The 26,185-nt window shown below is 38.4% G+C and overlaps 1 protein-coding gene across 1 annotated transcript; it reads right to left on the reverse strand.

The window, feature by feature from the left end:
- Positions 1–628: 628 nt before the first annotated feature.
- Positions 629–25,378, reverse strand: LOC115823846 (butyrophilin-like protein 2). The gene is made up of 7 exons (XM_030787869.1): positions 25,274–25,378; positions 4,224–4,278; positions 3,630–3,686; positions 2,068–2,421; positions 1,739–1,897; positions 1,411–1,560; positions 629–720 (listed from the first exon to the last, which is right to left on the reverse strand). The coding sequence occupies exons 1-7, from the start codon at positions 25,376–25,378 to the stop codon at positions 629–631; spliced, it is 972 nt and encodes a 323-aa protein (XP_030643729.1).
- Between the last annotated feature and the right edge of the window lie 807 nt (positions 25,379–26,185).

Consider the following 26,185-nt stretch of genomic DNA (forward strand, 5'->3'; position numbering starts at 1 on the left):
TCATTTAGACTTTTTTTAAATGATGTTTTCAGTGTGTTTTTGTATGCTCCATTTGAAGTGTCCATTGTAATTTAGCTGCACGACAGAGCAATGACATTAAAGGCTACATGGGCCTACCACTGCTATATTATACACCATGCAACACCTAACAAGTTTGTGTGGTTATCAAAATATCGGCTAAATATTACATATAGGCTAACTGATAGAAAGTTACAGTGAGGAAGGGGGGCAGGCCTCTATACCCAGTCCCACCTAGACCACTGACTGTTATTAGCATTTGAAAGGCCAAGCCATCAGCTAACGACTGTGGTCACGCGGATGCCTGAAAACTGCCGTCTAACAGCTGTATTCGGACATTTGCGGGAGTTTTCAGGTCCGCATGACAAAGTTCTGCGGGCATCCGAATAACTCCGGAAAACATCAGGTTTAGCGGAAGTTTACTTTGTCTGGATATTTCCGAATACACCACTTTTCACGCAGTGGTTCATCAACAGAATCACTTCTACGAGAACCAAGCAATCTGCCAAAAAGCTACCACGAACAGGTGGGCTTTATTAGATCAACCGTAACATTTCCTTTGTACGCATGCAGGCATAAATGCATAGGCTTAAATGTATAGTGAAATGCACTAGCGGAGCAGACATGGCCATGACTTGAAGCGAAATTTCCCTGTGCCATGTCCAATATTTTCGTTTAAAGACAGTTCGTCAGCTACCATCCCTGACAATCCCCAAATTAACACAACACCACAATTAACCGAGGTGACAAAATATGCTGTCTCCTGCTCTTAAAATGCCATTCAGAGCTCAAGACATGTCTGCCACACCGCGACTCGAGGACCTACGACTCGTCCAAAATTTTCATACCGGGAAAGCTCGTCCACCGTTATCCATGAATTCATCATCAAAGTAACACAACACCACAATTAAAAGAGTTTGGTTTTTACTAAGCATGCAAAATGCCTCGTGACATCGGTGAATTAGCAACATGGCTAACGTGCCCTAAACACATAAACAAAAATGGCGACGACTCTTGTTTTAATGAGTCTCAAGGGGCACGTCATGACGTAGGCATCCGTGGAGGCCTAGCCTTCTTTTAAAAACAGGTTACATATGTTTCGTAATAGCCTACATTTTAGCGAAATTTTAAGGATTTGCTCAATCGTTACTGTTCGTTTTGCTTGATCTTTATAGTTCATGAAATAGTCAAACTGATTTGAGGGCACTGACATGCTTCCGTTAACCTGGTTGTACATTAAATCTGCATTTGTTAACAGACTGTCATTAAAACGTGACTGATAAGTTTCAAATTTGTCCGGTAAAATAATTTCTTTTCGGACACCGGAAAGTCAAGAAAGTATCCTAATGGAAACCGTGACTTACATATATTTTTCTATGTTCTTTGACTTACCAACATTATCTCTGGGTTTGTGATGAATGTATGGCATCACTCTGCCCTCTCTCTTCTTCTGATCAGATAAACTGACAGAGCAGGAGATCCACTCTGACTCAGAGGGAGAGAAGAGCAGCCAAGAACTCACACTCACCAGATCCTTAGTATCTGAAACACAGAGAGGGAGAGAGAGAGGTGGGGAGAGACATGTAAGAAACTTAAAAACATATACTAGGCCTATATGTAATCAAGTGATCTCCATAATAGCTGTACGTCAAGCTTCTTGTCTTAAGAGTTGTTGTCTATATTTCTTACAATATATTTAATGTGCTAAAATAAAACTTACCTTTCTCGTACATCACATTACTGTCATGTTTGATGTCTTTCCCTTCTCTGTCTCTCCAGGTTACTGTGGGCTGTGGTGACCAACCATCTGACACACAGGTCACATTCACCTGTTCTCCTCCTGTTTCAGTGACTGAGAGGACTGGAGGAGAACCTAGGACTGGGAAAAACAGGGGAGTAAACAAAAACTGTCTCTCTTCGGTTTGGAAAAATGTAAAAATTCATTGGCGAGTGCATCTGCAACAACTTGTCCAATCAAAGGCTTCCTACTTTCTGATATCACTCATAGAAACATTAAGGGAAATCCAAGAAAGTGACCTCTCTACTCACTTTTTATGCTCAGCAATGTCTCAGCCTTGTCGTACCAGATTCCACTACTGACATAACACTCATATTCTCCTCTGTCTGACTGTGTGACTCTCTCCAGCTTCAAAGATACATTTCCCTCCTCCAGACTCCCTATCAGAGACACTCTGTCCCTGTACTGAGGGTCTGCAGGACTCTCCTGGATCTTTAGATCCTTATAGAGTAACACTGGGGTGTTGTATTTACTGGGCCTGTGCCAGCGCACCTCCAGCTCCACAGCACTGAGGGAAGGCGACAAACCACAGGGCAAGACCACAGAGGCTCCCAACTCAGCTGAGACTGAACCATCAGGGACCAGCACAGAGAATGTATCTGGAACTGGGAAAGGAAAGATAATTAGTTTCAAAAAGATAGTGAGAAAAGGCCTTAGTTATGCCTCTGTCCATACATAGTCATTTTGGTCTGTACCCAGAACTTCCTGCAACCTTTATTCCATAGTGAGATTTAAGCCTGTGCTAGTTTTGCTATATACTGACTTATCACTATAATGAACAACAACAACTAATAATAATAATAATAATAATAATAATAATAGTAATAATAATAGTAATAATAATAAGCCTGTCCTTCAGGTAAGGTGGAGTGGTGTTGGGGGTAGGGGTGCACTGAACATAAGAGACATTGATATGGATTTCCGAATTATACATGTAAAATCATACTCAGAATCTCAGTGTTCATGAATTCTTTATTCTCTTTGCCTCACATTGTTCATATAAGGGTTACATACATTTCAGAGCGGTTGGTAAGGTACTAAGAACCAACGAGAGAGGTGCTGTTTCCGCTGCTGTTCTCTCAGTAGTCTGCTTTTTTACTGCACTGCCTCATGTAAATGCGCACAGAAAAAAGCAGAGACGGACAGTTCACATCGTTCCCACCATAACGCATACAGAACATAAATGCGACATTCCACTCGACCAGGGCTGAAAAGGAGCTGATATTGTTAATGTTAATGTTATCCACAGGTTTGAACTGCACAAGTGCACTGACGGCAGGGTATTGCGTTTTAATAATTTCTACTTGACTTGCAGGCACCCACATTTTCAAACTTCTCTGACTGAAAATATGCATGCTTGTATTGTTTTGGAAACCAGCCGATGATGCCAATGCCTAGGCACGAAGTCAAACTCTTTGTGGAAATCTCTTTTCAGCGACTTTTGGAGGCTGATTGGAGATGGTTCCGCATTGTTTAAAGGAAATAAAGGGCCTCCCCAACACCTGCCTTTCAACATGCATATTACAAACACAACAAAATGAAAGTAACTAAATCAGGAAGAAAAAAAATATGAGCGAATAAAGGAACGACCGAACTGGTAAATAAGAAAATACATGAATACCAAAGCTAAAAAAAAACAAAACAAAAAAACTATATTTCCAAACTGTTTCATGTATTGATGTGTTTGATTGCTCATAATTTTATTTATTTACATACTGATGTACTTTATTCATTTAGCACTCAGACTTCCATAGCAGCACAAATTCAATGAGGTGATCATTTTGATGCTGTACTCGTAAAGAAACACTCTTACCTTCGGCGTGGCAGAGGGAAACAGAAACAATCAGCCACACTACTCCAGTTAGCATCTCTGTCCATAAAAGAAAAAAAAAAAAGATTTTCTGAAAATTAACCATTAACAATTATCGTCTCTCTCTCTATAATTAAGAAACGTAGTGTGCGCCGAAACGGATCTCATCTCTGTGCATATCTATGCAATCTTTTTAAGTTTACTCACAAGCATCGCTTTGGCCCCGACTGCCAGGTGGTAAAATGTACTGAATAAATTAAAACTTTTCTCTTTTTCTCGTACACAAGATCAACAACATGGTTCACTGATTTGAGAAGATTAATAGAGAACGTAAACAGGAACATAATTACCATATCATCACAAAACTCCCGAACCTATTTGATTAAAAGAAAACATTTCAGAGGCCTTACCAAAACTTACCAAAAAGACTTGCTTTTATGTACCCGCGCGAGCCCAACACAACTCGGGTCTTCGTTTCAAAATTCATTTTGAATGCAGTCTACAAATGTAAAAGCCAAGTCTAGCTGATTATTTTGCGGTTTGTGGCTTCCAGTACTAGCGGAAACAACGGTTAATGAGTCTATGTGTTAATTTCACTTTCGAGTTTTAAACCTCCGAAGGCGATTGGCTGGTGTGGTAAAGCCACTTTCGACTGGATGAAACAGAGAAGTCAAAATAGTGATACGAAAACATCTAGGCCTTCTAAATTCTAAATGAATTTCAGATAGAAACTAGGAGGGGAAATATTAACTCTAAGGCAAACACCAACTATTTTACACAAATGGTTGTTAGTTGCAACTACTTACATCTCTGATCGCAGGTACAGCGTTTAACGTGCAGCCTTACTTTTAGTCATGCGCTTTTATAAACACGTGTAGGGATTATTGTACTGACATTGTAAATCTATAAATGTATATGTGGTGAGGGAGCTCCCCTAGTTCCAGGCACCCATGGTTGCGGTCCCTTCACTTCATGCATGTGAGTAGAAGCACCGGGACACAAAGGTAGATGACATCATTCTTTTTGCTGTGAGGATTGCTGTGTTGCACCTGAGGTGAGCGGGGTAAGGGTAGCACTCCTGGGCACTCCTCATCATAGTCTGCCTCTCCACAAGTGGCCTCAGGTCTGTTTTAATTCTGTTTAGTTTCCGTGGGACTGGCATTTTAGACATGTTTTTTATACATCTAGTTTAATTACTGTTTTAGATTTTGTAAAGGCCTTTATTATTTCTAATAAAATGTTGCTTTTATTCCCCTTATTCTTAGTTTTCTGTCTTTTTTTCCATCATCAGCAGTTCCAATCCCTGCCTCTTTAATTTGATCCTTTTGATAAAAAAAATTGGTTTATTTTGAAAACATGTTTCTGTCTTGCATCAGTAACAAATCTGTGTGCTTTATTAATTTCCAAAATAATACTCAAACGTCCTGGAACAGTATTTCTTGGGGTGTAAGTGCCCAGGTGGCATAGTCGCTCTTTTCCACATTCTCCCCTTATTGCCCCTCCACACACAGTTGAACTGCAGACTAAAGCATTCTTTCTTGGACGTTAGTAACCATATCTACAGATAACTGTGTATATATCTGTGCATGTATATACCGTGTGTGTGTTAGCATGTGTATACATATATACACAAACATATGTATATATCTCTAATTTTTTACACTCCCACTTTTCCTTTCCTCTTGTTCATACATTCCACCGAAGACTGACAGCGCTTAACAAAAAGACAGGTCCTTAACAAGTTATATCCTCTCTCATTAAACGGAGTGACACTGCACATGCAACCAGAAAGTTCAGTCTGCTTGTCATAAGCCATTTAGACATTACATGACTCCAAGGCATTCCTAAGGACCCTGTGCAGTCAAAATGCGTACTGAAGCTTTCTTTCTTGGATGTTGGTTGCCCCTGTCTAATATTAAAATATTAACGATTAGTGGAGCAGATAGATTTTTTAAAACACCAGTCTAGAAGAAACACTGTGTGAGAGGTCAGATGTCAGTCCCTCCTTTTCTTGTTGGTCATAAATAAAATAATAAAATTATAATAAACTGGTCTAAAACAAAGACAGAGGCATTAAAACGTTATAGAGCATTTCTTGAGTGGGTACCTGTCTTTGCCTTTGATGACTGGCAGTCCCAACTAGCAAGGTACATTTCAGGCCCTTGTTTAATGTCCGTACCTGATTCTTATAATTTTAGGTAATCGTATTTACTCGTCTATGTTTGAAGCCTGCCTCCAGTGGCGGCTGAGTGTCAGTCAGTCTGGGTGTACTGCATGTTGCATTGCTGGCTGAGGTAACTGAACGCAGTAGTGTTGGTTAGCTGTGTTGTGTGTAATATCTCCATCAGTTGCCAGTATTGGCCTGGTTGCACTGCCCCCTCACCCTTTCCTGTTTCGTTTCTTTGTGTTTGTGGGCAGTAGTTTTCATTGGCTAACTTAAACTGAGCTAAAACTGAATAGTGGTGCGGTGGATTTTAACCCTTGGTCTTTTATGATAAACTAGTTATTAATTGCTCTTGGTAATTTATTCTAACTTAGTGTCCTGCATTCCTGGTCTCCTTTTTCAGTAAAACTGTTAATGGAAGCACGTCGCTGGTCACTCCACATATGTTCTGAATGTATGACTGTGGCAGGGAGGGGAAGGACATGTTCCTGACAGGACACATCCATGAGCCCTTGAGACGTCTATTCGACTCCTGCACGTTCATCCGTTAGGCATCTATCTTATGCCATTTGCTCATACTATCTCAACATCACAGACACAGCGTTGTCTGATGCTTAACTTACATGTGGTTGTGCTCTGGGCGATGTGTGCTCCAATAATCACTTTTATACGTGGGCAAGCCATTGCTTAGACGTTTATTCCACGTCTGGATAATGTGCGTTTCAAAACTATGCAGTCAAAAAGTAATATTTACGGCTATTGTGAGGATCCGACATAGTCCGACACCACGTAAAGCCAACGTTGAGATGTGTGTTTTCTCTTTTCCTCCCTATAATCCCGCTAAAAGCTTTGATAGTAGGTAGACCCACCGCAGCGATGGGGAGGCAATCTTTTAACAGTTTCCCATCTGCCATCACCACTGTCATATCTGTGTGATGGGGATTTGAACCTGAGTCAATACAGTGGAGGGCTACTGTCTTTTCTGCTGTCTTTTCTGCTGCCTCTAGTTACCTTTTCTGTGTCTGCTTCAGGACACAACAGAGGGTTACTCACATTTTAAGGGAACTGGCCAGAGCTAAATTGGGAGAGAGAGGTTGAAAAGGCAAAATGATATAATGATATAACATAAAGGTTTGTACTTCACCAGACCAGAAGTGGTATTTTTTCTTGTTGTTTCAATTTGCTCTTGTTTGTTCTGCTCTGTTCTTTAGAGTATCAAAATGAAACATAGCTCAACCCAATATAATTTCCACCGGTTGTTGATGGCTTCGGAACGTAAGGTGAACGTAAAAATGCGTCGAGAGGGACCACAAGCAGACTTTACTGAATTCCTCTTTACTCAAGATGAACTTTTGAAAAGAGGCCTGAAGCTTCAGCATGAGTCTTCATCAGGGGCAAACAATAGTAATCCTAATGCAAATAACCTACAGGATTCTTTACATTTGTTGTGTAAAAAAGTGTGTTAGGCTGTTTTGTCATGAATGCTCGTTTGACCATGTTTAATGTGTCAGGCCTTATTTCAGCAGCATACTTTAATAAAGACGAATATGATAAAGGTCTGGTTGTGGTCCTTCTTGACAATTTTTTTTTTGTCTGTATAGCAGTCATTTTTTTAAAGAATGTTTTCAATAAATAGTTTTTAAACAACATTTTGAAAATTGGCCATCTCTTTAATTATGTCAAGCTGTTGCAAAATGTACAAGAAAATGTTAGCCTAGGAATAAACAAATGTACAGAGATCTCAAGTATTGCCAGACAGTGAGGGGGACACTGGCCCACTCTTTAATTTTTGTTAAACAATAGTATAGCTGTGCTCGGTGTGTGTAATTTTTTGGGTTAAGTCACCACCCCCTCTCAGTCGCCCCCCAATTCTTTTTCCGCTGGCACTTGTCCTGGTGCTACCGCTGACCTTTCTAAGTTTGATTAAAAACTTAAACCATTTTCCGTAATGTTTAAAATGGATGATGACATGTGTCTAATATTAGTTACCTTTGCAGTAACCTTGATTTCAAATCTCAAAGTAAAAAGCAATGTAGCACTTTTGATTGTTCACTTCTGGACCGTGTGGCCTAGAGCCAATAAGGTCACAGCATCACCTGTCAGTTAAAGATGATGTTTTTAGAAAAAACTGAGTGGTGAGCTGTTGGACAACAGAAACATTTCCAGAGTGGTCTGAAAGTGAAAAGTTCACTGAGCATAGCATAGTTTCCCGGTGAGTGCTTGCCTTTTCCTGTGGGTGAGTGAGCTCCTGAGCACCCATGGAATCAGCGCCTATGGGCCCAGCAATGGCATCCATTCTAAGCCAGAGGCCTGCCTGTGATGCTAACTCAGTCTGACTGTGGAACCAGGATCAACTTCTCCTTTATGGTCACATCAGCTTCAACTATACTCACTCACTCACTCACTTTCAAAGCTGCTTATCCTAATTAGGGTCGCAGCGGGTGCTGGAGCCTATCCCAGCATTCATTGAGCGAGAGGCGGGGAAACACCCTAGACAGGTCGCCAGTCCATCGCAGAGGTTGAACTATAGTAAAACCAATTATTCTCAGCCAGTATACAGTTTGTCTTACACCTCAGACTGCTAGAGAGATGGATATCACAGACACTTACATATAATTAATACTAATAATGACCCCTTCATAACACTCACTTTTCATCCACTTTTTTCTTGTTTCCTTGTGATGCCTTAAATTCTATATAGATAAAGGACTTCCAAACAAAAGACATCAGGTACTGAAAACCCACCAAAGTGGGCTGCCAAAATGTTCCTGCTTTCCCAGCTCTTTAACTGGATTTAAGGAGACCATAGCCAAGAAATGACCATTTACAGAGGGATCATTTTAAAACCTCGTTAAGGTCGATTTTCATAGAAAAGAAGAAAGTTGCAATTGTCTTTTTCCAGTCTTTGGTTTTCAGAGTCCTGATTTCTCACCTGTATCAATTATCTTTACTGTTCTCTTCGGGGGAAAAAAAACAACAAAACAAAACAGTTGTAAGTTTTAGTTTTATAATGTATTGTTAGAACGTTAGCATACTGAATCTGCTTTACAGTTCGACTTTTTATTTTAAGTTTACAAATTCATCTTTACAAAACAATTAGATAAGCATTTGCTCAGAAATGTGTTTTTCATGATTAACCTTGTTTATTTGGAGACAGAGAACCAGATGTTTCTGCATGTAGCTTAAACGTTAAAAAAAAAAACCCATCCCTTTACTTATCATAAACCTTTGTGTGACTTACTGTAGTGGTCTATGTTGGTGTGCGGTTAGGGGACCAGCTGTCCTATCTTGTACACTGTTAACAATTTTCTCTTTGTTTGGGAATGATGAATAATGCATCACCACTCCATAAAAATGAAGATAAAAATAAAAATAAAAATAAAAATAAAAATAAAAGGTTAATGATGTACACAAAGGTAGATAACTGTGAAATTAAAATATAAGACTTCTCAGTATGTAGGCAGTAGGATGTGCTAATAATTGGAAAACAAGGTGTGTGTGTGTGTGTGTAAGTGAGAGAGAGAGAGGGAGAGAGAGCATACATAATAACTACTATGACCTGCAATGGCCTAGTCAGCAAAGTGACCTCTATGAATATGATATTAACATTTTGCAAGTAGAGATGTAGACCCAAACACTAGCTTCTATTAGGAACTACATAGAAGGAGTGTTTGGAATTAATTATTACTACATACGTATGATAAATGTATGGCTTCTATGGGCAGAGAGAATTCTTAAGCACTATTCTTAAGCAACTCACAATAATGAACAAATTACATGTATTTCTTTTGACCTACAAAAAAATCATTTTTGATGGTCAGATATTTACATGCAGTAAAAACAAACAAACAAACAAACAAAAAGTCACAGGTCTTGTTTAAAACAGTACAGCAGCTAGCAAAATATAAACATTTCTCAGTTTCATTTGATAGTTACATAGCTGTATTTAGAAAGACAGACACATAGATAGGCAGACAGATAGATAAGCAGACAGACAAACAGACAGGCAGACAGATAGAGCATGATTTAAAAAGTTGGGCAACACATCTCAACTTCAACTTGTATTCCTTTGTATATGGGAATAGAGTGGCAGTCTACATGTGCTTAGATGTGTCAGTGGCCACCCCATCATTCCAGTGGTCCTGCATGGCTAGTGTCTTCTTCTGTCCATCATCATCATCATCATCATCATCATCATCATCATCATCAGTGTCACCCCCTCCCCCATAGTCCTGCTCTGTGCTGAAGCTTCTGCTCTCACAGACTTTCATCTTCATTCAACTCCATTCATTCAACTGTTTTTTTCCTCTGAAGAGACAAAGTGTATGGCAGGCCTCCGGGTCAGGTGGTCATGCATGTGTAGTGGTGAGACTGTTGAATAAGTAGTGAATGTATTAGTAAACAGTGCATAAACTGTACTTTAAGTATTATCCACAAGCGAAATAACTGCACAGTCTGCAGGGCTTTTCGGTCGCTGCCATTCTTTTAGAGTAGGAGCCTAGAGAAATATATTTTTGACCTAAAAGTGGACAAAATCAAAACTGATTTCAGTATTTTCTGTTTTGTGTCATTTGGGATGCGTCAAAGCATTCATATAATTAAATTCCATGTTTTTAGGTTTTGCTTCTTATTTGCTGTGAAGTAAATCCATTAATTGAAATTATGTGAGTGTGTCTGTCTACAGTCAATATTTCACTGAAAATATCCTCTATGTACAGGTTGTCAACATTACATGTACATTCTCATAAATTAAACTAATACTGTCCTCTGTATCCAGTATGTTAGATGATGTATGTATTATCTTAACCAGTGATCTATTAAATTTTCTAACTTGCCTAAACATAAAACAGATGTTGTACATCACCTTTGAATAAAGCAGGCTCCTACGGCGACATGGACCCCAGGTTTAATCGACCAAGGGCTCCAGTCAGGCCAGCCACAGAGTCTTTTGAACAGAAAAGACATTAAAATTTCATAAAATGACCAGTCTTTCAAAAGCAGATTGACATAAAGGCCTATAATGCCTGAGAACAGAAATAAAGGAGATTGAGGGAATGCTATGAAAAATGAACATCTGCATTATCAAGTTAAAGAAGTAATAGACAGACAGACAGACAGACGGACAGACAGACAGACAGACAGACAGACAGACAGATAGATAGACAGCCCCATTTTCCATAAGGGGTTATCCTAAGCAGTAACGAGTGGTTTCCTAGTGCGGAGAACTCCAGCCAGAAGTAAGGTATCAGGATGGATCTTGGTGGCACAAGCGTAAGGCGCTGGGCTTCCATGCCAGAGCCCCAGGGTTCAATTCCCAGGTCAGTCGTTACAATTTTAATTATTTTTATATCAATGAATGGTGGCCTAGCTCAGATTTGAAGTGAAAGAAAGAAAATTAATGCTCTGCGCGTTTAAAGCCGTGAATACCTGCTGCTGTCTGTGTCACTTGTTTGTCTGCTTCCTCCTGGTAGGTGTTTCAACTGCTGGCAAACAATTAGCAACACATAATGTTTAATGTCTTACATCAGTTTAACTTACACTATAAGAGATGACAAAGAAGTTGTTGTGTGAGAGATTTTATCAGTTATGACATTTTAAAAACTGTGACGTAATTATTTGTGCTTTTCTGTCATATCATGAAATTTGCAGATGTTTTATACCTTTTGACTGACTGAATTCCTCCAAAGCATAACTGATGTTTCCACTTTCTGAAGAAACTTGAGACAAAACAAACAATATAACATAAAAAGATATAGACAAAAATCATATCTCACATGAAATAATTCCCTTGTGCAAATATAACATAAAACAAAAAGCTTGTGAGATACACAATTTGTTTATAATTCTTTCACAGGCTGAAATTACTCTGTGCCCTGATGATTCCATGTTTCACTAAAATCTATTGAAACATGCCTTTGGGAACCATCAGAGCACAGAATAATTTCAGCCTGTGGGAGAATATCTCATAAATATAGAGATATGTGTAAGTGCATTTATTTGAAGGCCATATCATCAGATCGCAGTATTTATCAGTAAAACAGATCAAGACAAATCCACTGCTCAGTCTGCTTTTCAAGGGCCGTGTCCTCCAGCAAATTAAAATAGGGTAATATGAGTGAGAAACGGTTTATTACCATTGTCTTCGACAGGAGTACACTCTATAGTGTTTTCAGGGCCCAAACCACCATTTTGAAGCATTGTATAGCTGTCATCTTCTTCTGATTGGCATTCTTAGAAGAAAGCACAGTGTTATACCTTGTAAACCTGACAGAGAGCCTAACAGAACAAGAACAACTCATTATCAGAAATGACCTGGGAAAAGCTCAGGACAACTTAGACTTCATTAGCAGGGTTAGCGTATAGGCAGGGTAGAATGGGCAATTAACTGGGGGCACAGGACTTGATGGGTGCCATTCTGCTGCAAGTTTACAATGAAAGTGGCACTTTGTGTTTATGGCACCAGTAGGGTGACAGACTGTTATCCGGTTAATTAAGAATGTTCCACCCTCTCTGATGTTAAGATGTAGCATTTAAAATTAAGAGGAGCTTGAAATAGGTGCCGTGCTCAGGAAAGAGCAAAACAGTTTGAATCCTCACTATAGTTTTTCAAGCTCGTCAACTCAAAGCTCACATGCAACTGAGGCAGAGGCTAGAGTGGAACATGAGAATCCTGTTGCTAGGGACGAAGACATGGATCAACTGCACAGACAGTTGGAATGTCACCACAGTAAATGGATGTAGCCCAGTGACCAGCAGATGAAGATGGAACAGAACTGACAGAGAAGTGAATGGTTTTGCTGCTTTGCTTATAGTGACAGTAAAGAAATTGCAAGCAAAGTTTGAGTGGAACTTGCGGACCCAGAACAAAGATGACAGAACAGAAAAGCTATGTTTTCTGGCTAAAATTCAAAACACAGCCCAGCAATAACCAGCAATAATCAGAGGAGGTCTGGATATTTTTTTTTCAGACTTATTTAGAGTTCTCTTCCGCATCAAAGATATGAGAACAGCAATCAACGACAACCACCTAGTGACAAGTGCCCAACATTATCTGAAGCAATGGGTGGCATCAATGCCAGTAAGCTGAGCCTTGAAAGTAGCATAGCTGTTAGGAGCTACCCCAAAGGTACACCTGATCATTCACCCTATGATATCCTTAACTACATTTACAGAGAAAACCCACTGGATCTCAATCCAAATCTCAACATTGTTCTGATTTCCTCTGACACCAAGTTTTTCTCAGGTGAAATCTGAGAAGAATTATATTCGACTGACAATGGCTGAAAATGTGACAAAGTACAAATTCCAAAATTCTCACGTACTGGACAGTTGTTCAATCATTTAGGATTTTTTGGCATTCACTTCTAGGGTGAGTCAATTGTTTCAGTTGGTATGTAGGGTGTTAAATGAGGAACACAACGATGTTGCTAGCATTTGCTTATTTTCATTGTTTGGATGTGGGTGCACTGATAGATGTTTCATAATTCACTTTTCATTTTTAGCCTATTTGGAAATGAGTAAATAGCAATTTCTTCTTTGTATATGTGGTGACGTTTACACGGTGATGTCTTGGTATGGTGTCAGGCAAAATTGCTGATGAAATTATGCTTTCCTCTGTTTTGTGGTCCTCAAGTGTTGAAAGATGGCAGTTATAATTTTGCCTATATTTACAGTTATTGGATGCCTGTTAGACATGTGCTGGCCCTGTTCATTATATTAACCAATGCGTATATTTCTTGCACACCATTGCACAATCTTCTCCCTCCGACATATGATGTAAAAACATCCAAGTGAGACCAATAACACATACAATGGACATCATCTAAATGATTTCCACATCAATGTTATGTAAAACATATATACATACATACATATACAGTTGTGCCCATAAGTTTACATACCCTGGCAGGATTTGTGAAATATTGGTCATTTTCTTTGGAAGACATTACTGATCATGCAGAAAACTTCTATTTTATTTAGCGATACTGGTCAGGTGAAGCCATTTATTGTCAGATAATTGTGTGTGCCCTTTGTGAATAATAATGAAAACTGAAATCACCCAAATGGGTCTGATCAAAAGTTTACATACCCTTGAATGTAGTGGTGGGCAAAGCGAGGCTTCGTGAAACACTGAAACGTTCAAAGCAATTGTGCCGGAAACAATCCAACACTCGTCTCCACAGTGAAACATACTGGCCACTTTTGCAATCAAGAAAATAATGGGCCTCATCCACAACTATCACAAAAGACTGCAAGCCATCACTGATACTACAGGGGGCAATGCACAGTATTAAGAACTAAAGGTATGCAAACTTTTCAACAGGGACCATCTCATTATTTTCTTTATTGCTATGTTTTCTTTAATGATTGTGCTATTCTGTGATTATAGATTAATTTGAATCCCATTTAAAAATAAAAGAAATGTGCTTTGCCTGATCACTCATGTTTCCTTTAAAGAATGGTACACATCTTGCAAATTCTGCCGGGGTATGTAAACTCATGAGCAGAACTGTATATACTGTCACACACACACACACACACACACACACACACACATATAGGATTTCAGGGGAAACTGCCTGAAAATATTGTAAGTACCTGCTGCTCTCTGTGACCCCTGATCCTCAACCTCCTCTGTGGGTCTTTGATCTGTTGGCAAATAATCAGAATAATGTTTAATGTCTATGACAAAGACTCCAGTTTACACTATGACAGATGACATAGCTTGTTGACTATGAAATTTTGTCAGTTATGACTGTGCAAACTGTGATGTAATTGTATGCCCTCTTATTACACTCTGTCATAGCATTAGTTAAGGAAAAGTAATAAACTGACTTTCTGTTTCTGAGGTATACTGTTTTTCAGTTTTCAAGAGGGTGCTCTGAAATAAGACAACAAGTCTACTCTATAACGCATAGTATTAGTCTCTAATGATCACTGAAAGCAATTTTTAACTGTACAAACACACAAGTAAATATTACAGTGATATGCTATATTTAAATTTCACTTAATGAAACTATGAATTTAACTCTTCTCTATTTCTTGCTGATTCATCATAAGAGAGAGAGAGAGAGAGAGAGAGAGAGAGTGAGAGGGAGTTGAAGTGTAAAGTACAGTGGGATTCAGTAGAATTTCTCAAGAGATACTTCTGCAATTGCTCTGCAATCTTCTACTTCAACTGGATGCAATTTAATATGAAGATTTTCAAAAATGTAACATTTTGAATGATTGTAATATATATATAAGACTAATAGCTTCTTTCATCTCTGTCTTTGATTCACTGAATGACACTAAGTCTATTAAGAGACATTGTGTTAAAACATTGATCACAATTCTTTTTTTTTATATGAAAATATCTTGAGTGTAAGTGAGTGCAGTACCTTTTCTACACAGCAGAAAAAAAACAAGGAGAAAGATGATGATCAACAGTAAAATGGCCCCAGTAATGATGAGAGCTCTTGATGGATCTACATATAGATAAACGAACAAAAATCAATAGACAGTCTAACACTAGTTCAACTCCAAACTATCCCTGTTTTCCTTAATAACTATGAAAAAGTCCAAGCTGCATTCTCTTCAGCCAGATCAACTAATGCTCAGTGGTTTCATTCACATTGACACTGGATACTGTTACCCGCAAATACGGAGGTTATGAATAGAAACTTACCTTTAGGACTAAGTGACAGCCTCACTCTCCCCTCTCTCTTCTCCTGATCAGATAAACTGACAGAGCAGGAGATCCACTCTGACTCAGAGGGAGAGAAGAGCAGCCAAGAACTCACATTCACCAGACCTTCAGTATCTGATACAGAGAGAAACAGAGAGCAATGAACATTCTCTTGAGAAAAAGGGGAAAAAAATGTTTGTTTTTGAAATGGGTTTATTGTGCTGAAGTAAAAGTTACCGTTACTGTACATCACACTACTATTGTGTTTTATTTCTTTCCCTTCTCTGTCTCTCCAGGTTACTGTGGGTTGTGCTGACCAACCATCTGACACACAGGTCACATTCACCTGTTCTCCTCCTGTTTCAGTGACTGAGAGAACTGGAAGAGAGCCCAGAACTGAGAAATAGAAAGTATGAAGAAGAGGTTATTCCCGTTCTTTTGTTTAGGCATTTTACCTCTCTCTGCACATTTCTATGTTAATTTAAAAATGCAAAAGCATACTAAAACTACAAAAGACAAGGCTGAAATGGATGGAAGTGCAAAAATATTTCTTATATATTAATCAGTAGAGTGCACATTGTGAACACTACAGAATAATGTTGAGTGTCATGAGAGATTACGATGATAATTATTTCCATACTGAAGGAAAATGTGGAACATATTCTTTCAATCATTCTGAGTCGTTCACTCACTGTTATGTTTGCAGTTACTTGTCCACTCACCAATTACTGTTACCGATATCCTGGCTATTTCAAACCACTTTCCACTGCTGACATAACACACATATTCTCCTCTGTCTGACCGTGTGATGTTCTCCAGTTTCAGAGACACATTCCCCTCCTCCAGACTCCCTATCAGAGACACTCTGTCCCTGTACTGAGGGTCTACAGGACTCTCCTGGATCTTCACATTTCTGTACAATAGAATTGGGTTGTGAAATTGATTGGGCCTGTACCAGCGCACTTCTAGCTCCACAGCACTGAGGGAAGGAGACAAACCACAGGGCAGGACCATAGAGGCTCCCACCTCAGCTGAGACTGAACCATCAGGGAAAAGCATTGAGAATGTCTCTGGAACTGGGAAAGGAAACATAATTAGTTTCTAAAAGATATTGAACAATGGCCTGAAGAATGCATCTGTCAATACATAGTCATTTTGGTCTGTACCCAGAACTTCCTGCAACCTTTATTCCATAGTGAGATTTAAGCCTGTGCTAGTTTTGTAATATAGTGATATGTTGCAATAAGAAACGACTCATGAAAAACAAACAAACAAACAAAAAACATCTGTGAAAAGAATGAAGGCTGTTTTTCAGGTAAGGTGGAGTGGGGTCAGGGGTAGGGGTGCACTGAACATAGGAGACACTGAACATAGGAGACACTCATTATACATGCAAAACGGTATTCAGAATATCAGTGTTCAAACTTCTTTATTCTCTTAGCCTTACATTGTTCGTATAGTGGTAGCATACAGATCAGAGCGGCTGGTAAGGTATTAAGATAAAATAAGAGAGATGCTATCTCCGCTGGTGTTCTCTCAATAATCTGCTGTTTGCTGCAATGCCTGGTGTAAATGCGCACATAGAAAAAGACGGAGATAAACAGTTCACATAGTTCCTCCTGGTAACGCATACAGAGCATAACTGCAGATACTCCGCTAGCCCAGTGCTGAGAGGCAGCCTTATCCACAGTGTTGGACTGCACAGGAGCACTGACTGCGGAGTATTGCATTTTAATAACTTCTACTAGGCTTACATGTTCTCAAATTTAAGACTTCTTCTCCGACTGACAAAATACATGCTTGTTTGGAAAAAACAACGGATGATGCCACCACCTAACCACGAAGCAGAACTCTCGCGGATCATTTTTCAGCGACTTATGGAGGTTGACTGGTAAGTGTTCGGCGTCATTTAAACGACATAAATCAGAAAAAGAGAATGAATGGCCTAATCAAAAGACCAAATTGGTCAGTAAGAAAATATGTAAATACCAACCCCCAAAATTTCACTTTATTTACAAACTGTTTCATATATTAATGTGTTTGATCACTCATCATTTTATTTACTTAAATTGTCATGTACTTTATTTATCTGATACTCTTAGCTGTCCATAGTACCACAGCTGTAATGGGGTGATAATTTGGATGCAGTTATTCTAAAGAAATAATCTTACCTGCCGCATGGCAGAGGGAAACAGACACAATCAGCCACACTACTCCAGTTAGCATATCTGTCCGTGAAAGATAAAAAAAGATGATTTCACTGAAGATTAACACTGACCACTAAAACTGGTTTTTCTCGTTGTAGTCTAATTGATAAACGTAATGAGCTCCAAAACGGAGAGTTCTCATCTCTGTTCAGATCTGTGCAGTCTTTTTAGGTTCACTCACTAGCACCGGTTTGGTCCCTGTCGCCCGGTGGTGAAATGTGATAGGTAAATCGAAACTTATTTTTTCATACACAATATCAGAAACATGCTTCACTGATTCGAAAAGACCGTTAAACGTAAACAGCAAGATAATTACCACGTCATCACCGATAATAGCTACTATGTATGGTTTCAAAGACCCCTTTAAAAGATACATTTCAGAAGCCTAACCAAAACTCACCGAAATGACTTGCTTTTATGTGTCCGTGCGAGCCTAGCACAACCTTGGTCGTAGTTTTAAAAAAGCCCATATATTGTATAGACTACACCCAGCTAACGTAAAAGCCAAGTCAAGTTGTATTTTTTTGTGCGTGTGTATGTAGCTTATCCACCGCGAGGCGAAACTGCAGCTCAAATGCGCGGCTAAAGATTCAAATATGTTACTTTCACTTTCTAGATTTTAAACCTCCGATGGCGATTGGCTGGTATTGTAAAGCTGCTTTTCTATTGGATATTCGCGGATCTTCCAGTTTCTCATTCCGGTTTTTCACTCATAATGGAGAATGCTAAAACTGTATTTTTAATCAGCAATTTTTCACAGTGCAGAACATTTCAGAAAGCCATATTACTACAGCTGAAAGTCAAAACTGTGTTATACGAAGAATTAGTGTCATCTACCCTAACTCGCGGTTCGTTTTTCATGGTACGTATTGGAATGAATAGAACAGGAGCAGGGCAATCGTCCAACATGTCAGTAGGCCTATTTCATTTTTTTTTTTTTTTTGGTAACTCTTTATGCCCAACATTTGGTAATGGTGAACAACGACTATAAAGACATACAACGATATTAAGAGGCTACATCGCTTTGTTGTTGAATCCTTATAATCTGAAATAACCGGGTTAACCTGCACACCTTGTACACTACAGGCTATCAGTAACGCACAAAAGCATTTAATGATCACATCGTTCGATATTAAAGAAACAAATCTCAGATATATTGCAAAGACAGAGGACTAGAAAGTGTCGCTGATACTTGTTACGCCCTGCTCGATTATATTTTGTGAGTGCCTCTCCTGTGTCTCTGTTCCATGTTCTGTTCCAGGTTTTTCCCTAACATTCAGCCGCATCCTGTGGATTCCTGAGCTGATATTCTGGGTGTCGCATGCGCCCCTGTCTTCCTCTGTGTATTCGCGGTTGTCTGTCCGGGGTTCGAGGCTTTTATAAGGGACTTGTCGTGAAATCCGAATTTGAATTTGGGCTCCTCTTTAATTCTTGTTCGCTCGTGTGTTGTTGCTCTTGTGTGTATTCGCAGACCTTGTTTGACACGTACTTTGAGATTTGGATTCACCCATTTGATGGTGTTTGCAGTTGAGACCTGTTTTTTATGAGTAGCTGTAAGTAGGCTATTTGTAAATAATAAATTATTTCAATGCTCCTTTACCCCTGTTTTCCTATTCTTCCTCCCCAGTACCTCACTATCTGTGAATACACACTTAATAATAATAAATTAAATAAATAAAAGTGAAAATAAATGTGTAAATAAATGAACAAATGTGTGAAAACTCTCTTCTCCTATTTCAAGCACTCTGCAATACAACAAAGATAAGTTTAAGGGATAATAGTTGGACTTAAACTGAAATGAAACACAGGAAGCATCAACCAAAACTTCAGGAGCGGTAAAGCCAAAACAATAAACAAACAGAATCTAGCTCTTAGGAGTGGAATCTACCTTCCCTAAATGAAAGGGACTCTCTGTGGCATCACCCTTCCAACACATATGACAGCTGGTGTGTGACGGATCAACTTTCTGTCACGTATGGACTGTTTGCAGGCACGAACTGTACATACACATTCACCACATAACACGGACGAAGTACAAGTTAATATTTATTGATTGTTGTTATTGTGATTTTGTTGTGTGTGTGTGATGTCCAATGTCTTCATTTATTGATCTGTAAATAATAGAGAAAGAGACTAACGTTAGCATTCTATAGCATTCCATATCATTTCCGATAAAGTTGGCCAACGAATCCATTTACATATTCCATTATCCTAAGATTACCGTTAAAAATGCTACGTTAGGTTATGTTGTCTATGTACAAATGTTTATTGATTATTAATTGTAAGAGCTTCGCTTACCTGTGTGATGCTTCCCGGAGGTGAGGTTGCGGCAGTGACGTCAAAGAAACTGGTACGTCACAGCCTCAGGTATTTTTAAAACAAAAGTCCCGCGAACTCCGCAGGAGGTCCGCGTGCGTCACATCCTGTCTTTAACTATAAAAGCCCTCCGTTTTGTTTTAGACGGGGTGGGATGTTGTTGGTTGGTTGGTTGTGGAAGTTGGTAGGAGTGTGATAGTTAGAGAAAAATTATTGAAGGATTACAAGAATTTATGTCTTGTTTGTTTTCCGGTGTCAATAGTGTAAATAGTGTAAATACGTTTTTGTTTTGGTTTGTTTGTTTTTTTTTCCCCCTCTGTTTATTATTTGCACAAAAATAAATTCACCGGGTGTTTGGCCACAAATCACAATCTTGACTCCTGCTGTCTCCTTGCCTAAGACGGCTCCGTCACATGGTGTTAGTTCTCTGTGTGTTGGTGTTGTCCTTGTCCTTGTACATGTTGTTCCTTGTTACCACATCATTCATGCACCAGAGTCTCAGTCAATGGAAACATCACATCTGAGCACTAATGCTGCTCTCTCCATCTACACACCCTGGGCCTCTTGTCTTGAACCTCAGACACATATGAAGAGTGAGTGTCCCACCAGACACAGTTTAACAAACCATCCACCAATAGGATCTATTCCTGAAGTCCTGGAGTGACATCACTGACCCTGCCTGTGTGTGCAGGGGGTCAAGGTTTTTTCCTATGTCAGTCACAGGGAGATTTTTCACAGCCACTCTAACCTTTGGCTGCTCATTGGGGATCTCAGGTTAAATATTCTCTAAAAATTCTTTATGACAAGTTTGAATGTAAAAAGTAATAACAAATAAGATTTAAAACTTTGAATTATCTCAGATGAAATGTCAAAATAACATTAAGCTGGGCTATGGTGATACATGTGAAAGGCAAAAAAATACACAAAAAAAACATGATCAGTACAAAATATCACAGTTTACTAATTGTAATATATTTACTTATTGACAGTATTATAGAGGTGGAATATTGTATGGGATTAAAAATCAACATTCTTACACAGTAATTCCTTCAGTAAGTATAGAAATTCAGTAAGAATACCGGTGCAGTAATATGGTGGTGACAAATTACTATTTAGGTCCAACCCTTGCACTTGTACTTTCTCCACCAATTAACTCTGTGTTGCAAAGTTGATTTTTTTTTTACAATTCTGTAACTGCATTAAATGCATTCACATAATATTAATGCAGTTAAAAGGACTTATGTAAGTAAACATAGTAAACATAGTATTCTATGTACTACATATTGTTATGTGATTTCTGTCTCTGGTTCCAGGACTTATCAGAGGAATCAGTGATTTGTTTGGTATCACATTATTAAAAGTGTAGAGTTGAGATTCTGTTTCAGGATCATATAAGGACAGTGTGTGTTTGTCACAGTTTAAAAACACTCCTAGTATTGTGAATGTATCACTGACTTGTATTGGTCTTATTGGGTCAGTGTTGACGTAGACACCCATCTCCTCTTCATATGACAGAACCCAGAAACCATTCTCTGGGGTTAATGGGACCTTATAAGATCTCTCAGCACTGTCACAGGCCACACCCACACACCATGAGAGTTTGTCTTTAGGTTTCTCCCACACCTTAATTTCCCAGTAATGTTTTCCTGAGATCAGTTGTTCTTTACATAGAGCAAATGGTCTCATTTCTTCATGCGTTTGATTTGGACTTGCTGATGAAGGAGTGAAATGAGTGAAGTGCACTCGTGTGCCCTCGTGTGCTAATCTCATAAACGTCGGAGTCTTTTCTTTATCCAGAGTGATGTTCACTGTAGGGGGAGAATAAAGGATCACATTGTATGAAGTTTTATGTTTAAATACCTGTATGCATAACTGTGTGAATTACTATGTAAATTACTGTGTGAATTCATGTGTAAATTACTGTTGCTCTGTCAAAGGAATAACAAAATTCTAGCTTCACCTTTAAACTGTTTCACCTCCTCCCACTCTGCACGTCCTGTAATGAAAAAAGACTCAGATCAGTTGTGGGTGTGTGTGTTTATGTTTTGAAAAAAGGTTTATGCTGAATGTAGGAGAATAAAGAGCCATGTCTGTGCAAGTACTGCAAGTAAAGAGTTATCGCATATTATATATGCAATAACACTTGTGTGTTAGTTATGAATATGAAACACATAAGAACTTTTGTGTGTTCATTATGAATATGAAACCTTTAAGAACTGGACACACTGGCTCCACTAAAAGGCTCTCTGCTTTGGGGCTACAGGTAGACTGAGTACCTGCTGCTGTCTGTGACCACTGGTCACCTGCCTCCACCATAGGTCTTTTATTTGTTGGCAAACAATAACCAATATACAGTATTTAATCTCTTATGACGAGTCCAGTTTACACAAGGACAGATGTCAGGGATGTTATTCTTCGATACTGTCAGTTTTGTAAGCTCTATATCTTTAAGTATAAACAATATGCAGAATATTTCTGTAAATGTTTCTCTATTGACACCGTGTTTACAGATGTATGTGTAATAACTTTCCATACCACTATTATTTTTTTTTACTATTACACACACTCATATTATGCATCTACTTCTGAAGATTGTATCATGATAATATGTTTAAAAAGAAAACACTACACACAAAATATCAGGACAAACTCACTGCTGGTCCTGATGTTCTGGGACGCTGTGTGTTCTAGTGAGTTGGAATGAGGTAGAAATCATTTTATGCCTTAGGTGTGGAGTTTCTTATTGTGCATCCAGAGCCCAAACTGCCATTTTGTGACACTGCATGGCTGTCATCTCCTGTTGATTGATCTCCATATGTCAGATCATACATTTATAGTCTGTAGGCCTCAGAGATATCAGTCTAACTGAATAAGAGCATTTTCAACACTGAATGATCAGTGTGTAAATACAGAGAAATAAATTCACTCTGGGGAGCTTTAATTAATGTAGTAGAATATTGTGAACTTACAGGATAAACATCTCTGTTAAACAAATGTGAAAACCACACCAAAAACAAACAAACAACCAAAGAAACAAACAAATAAATAATCGGTATCCAATTTTTGATTGTGAAGATTTTCCTGAAAATGTTGCTAAACATCTTAAAATTCTGTTTGTCAATTAATATTTCTGTCTTTTAACTTATTATTTATTTTTTTACTGCAGGAAAGCTGTGGCATGGCACCCACAGAGGCATGTTTAATAAAAACACCTGCTTTTCCCCACAAATATATGGAGAAAATAACATATGGAACACAAAATACCTTAGAGAACAAGTTCAGCCAACAAAGCTGAACAAAACTTACCCATCTTACTTAAAGCATCTGTTAGGTCTTCTACTGGATCCTTTAAAACTTCTGAAGATACACAGACATTAAAAAATTTAAAAATCAGAATATATATATCAGTTACTTTTTTACAGGTGTGTATGTCATACTCTTACAGTCCAGTTTCACAGTTATTTTGCAACTGTAGGCTGACATGTTATATACCTACAATTCAAGATCACATTATCACAGTGTAGCACTTGTCAAAGAGAATGTTACAGGGAATGGATGAGGAAGAAAGTTTCAAACTCCCCACATGGTTTTTTTCTCCTTTTGAGTATTTGTGTATTTCTACAAAGCATGAATTCAATCAGACATATAAAAAAAAAAAAAACCAGACAACAAAACGTTTATGAGATGTACTGATACTGTTTGAGATCTTTCACCAGGTGAACCTATAATGTCCCCTAATGGACCCAAGTGATTTCTTTCAAAAGATTCTAGTGAAATAAGACAACACATTTATCTGGAATGTAAAATATTTCTTCAACATTTTTAAAGAAGTATCTCTGTAAACAGTACATTTGCTTTAGTAATGTGTTTGTAATACTTGTACACTTCAGTTCTATACTATTTTAAGCAATAAAAAACACAAGTTGTAGTAAAGAAAAGTGAGAGAAAGATTATTTATTACCATTTTTTGGGTGAGTCGTAGAGTCTGCTGTTGTGTGCAAAGGGCTTCTTTGTGGTGTTACATTGCTGCCATCTGGTGTTGATTCACACCCTTATAAGAAAGCATAGTTTAAAAGCATCACAGACACCAATCAACTTGAATAAGAACTTTGTCCACATTGAGAAACCAATGTGTAAATACAGATGATTAAATTCATTGAAATGCAGGAGGGTAATTGATGTAATGGAACACTGACAACATAAAGAACAAACATCTGCTGAAGGGAAAACTATAAATGTGAAAGTTACACCAAAAAAAAGATTAAAAGGGATCTTGCTTTTCATTATGGAGATTTTATTGCAAATGCAAGCCTGTTAACATTTTATTTAAACATTTGTTTGAAAATGAATTTGTGTGGCCCTTGTCTTTTACTTCAGCTCTGTGATTTTCACTGCAAGAATCCTGTGGCACAGTGTCCACAGAAAAAAAAAAGTTTAATGAAGACACTCGCCTCACTTAACCATAACAAAACAAAACATAACCATAACAAAATGACTTGGAAAAAACATTCAGCAATATAATTGTATAAAATGAAATTTGTAAAATTCTCTGAATGCAATGGCTCCTTTCCTGAGTCATTTGTAGCTTCAGCAGATACGTAGATGTTAGCATGACATTGTCCATTTCTGATTTTCAAACTAGTCATGACATTTTTCAAAATTAAAAAAGATTCTAATATTATAATATCTGCAACAGGCTAAGTTTACTGTTCTGAGCCCCTTTGTACCGTGTTGAGGTGGAATAAGGTCAAATGAGTGAGAGATTGTTTATTACCTCTGTCTGCGTTAGGAGTGGAGCCTCTTATTGGTTCTTGTGACTGATCAACTCTCCGTCACGTATGGACTGTTTGCAGGCACGAACTGTACATACACATTCACCACATAACACGGACAAAGTTCAAGTTAAACATTTGTTGATTGTTAATTGTAAGAGCTTCGCTTACCTGGGTGATGCTTCCTGGAGGTGAGGTTGTGGCAGTGACGCCAAAGAAACTGGTACGTCACAGCCTCAGGTATTTTAAAACAAAAAGTCCCGCGAACTCCACAGGAGGTTCGCATACGTCACATCCTGTTTTTTAACTATAAAAGCCCTCCATTTTGTTTTAGACGGGGTGGGATGTTGTTGGTTGGTTGTTGTGGTTATTGGAGTGTGATAGAGGAAAATTATTGAAGAATTTATGTCTTGTTTGTTTTCTACTGTAAATAGTGTAAATACGTTTTGGTTTGTTTGTTTTGTTTGTTTTTTTTTCTTTCATTCTTTTCATTTTTATTATTGGCACAAAAATAAATTCACCGGGTGTTCGTCACCAATCACAATCTGGACTCCTGCTGCCTCCTTGCCTAAGACGGCTCCGTCACAGTTCTCCAGAGTGCAAGCTTCCTTTTTGTGCCATTCCATGGCTCCTGACTTCAGCACGATCAGGATTCCTCACTTCTGCAAAAAAATTATAGAACATTTAAGCTCAAATAATTAATTGATTATCAATGATGCCTAGGCAAGGAGAATTAAGTCAACCATACTTAAGTGGCAGCTTAGACTTAGACTTCACTAAAAAAAAGCATAATTACGGTAGACCATGAAAAATCTTCTCAATCTGAGATTAGAAGGATGGAAATCTGGAAAATGACTGTCTGTATCTGCTGCTGACTGTGTCACTTGGTCATTTGTCTGCTCTACAAGTGCTTGAACTAGTGGCAAGGAAGATGAAGGATATAGAGTGTAATCTCATGACAAGCAGTCCAGTTTACACAACTTCTTCATCTTGAGGTGGCTTATCTGGTGGAAATCAATCAGTAATACACATTGCATAAACTGTTATGACAAAAAAATCCACTTTACTACTGGAAATGTACTGGAAGTCCAGTTTCCACTGGATGCCAGCATGGCTTTTGTGTGGAAAGTTCTGTCAGTTATGACATTTTTAAAACTGTGATGTAGCTATGCATTCTTTTATGACCATGTTTGTAGGTGTTTTTTACCCTTTAACTGACTGCCTTCCTCCAAAGCAATGCTGACATCTCCTCTTTCAGGGTGAACTAGAAACCAATCGAAGCAAACAAAATGCCACAAAGAAAAACACACAAACAATAAAAAAAAACAACATTAATTCCTCAAATTAACTAATTTCTCTGAAAAGTTTGTCCAGTATATCAACACATTCTTATCCCCAGCTTGTCAAATACCGACACTTGGGTTGTGCCATTA

The sequence above is a fragment of the Chanos chanos genome, chromosome 11 (assembly GCF_902362185.1).
Source record: "Chanos chanos chromosome 11, fChaCha1.1, whole genome shotgun sequence".
Lineage (NCBI taxonomy): Eukaryota > Metazoa > Chordata > Actinopteri > Gonorynchiformes > Chanidae > Chanos > Chanos chanos.

Excerpts from the sequence above, each read along its gene's own strand:
- LOC115823846 (XM_030787869.1), bottom strand. The coding sequence starts at position 25,378 with ATGGAATGGCACAAAAAGGAAGCTTGCACTCTGGAGAACTGTGACGGA. Across the intron at positions 3,687-4,223 it reads CGGAGGTTTAAAACTCGAAA|AGATGCTAACTGGAGTAGTG; the intron begins GTGAAATTAACA and ends TTTTATGGACAG. Across the intron at positions 2,422-3,629 it reads TTCCCTCTGCCACGCCGAAG|TTCCAGATACATTCTCTGTG; the intron begins GTAAGAGTGTTT and ends TTCCTTTCCCAG.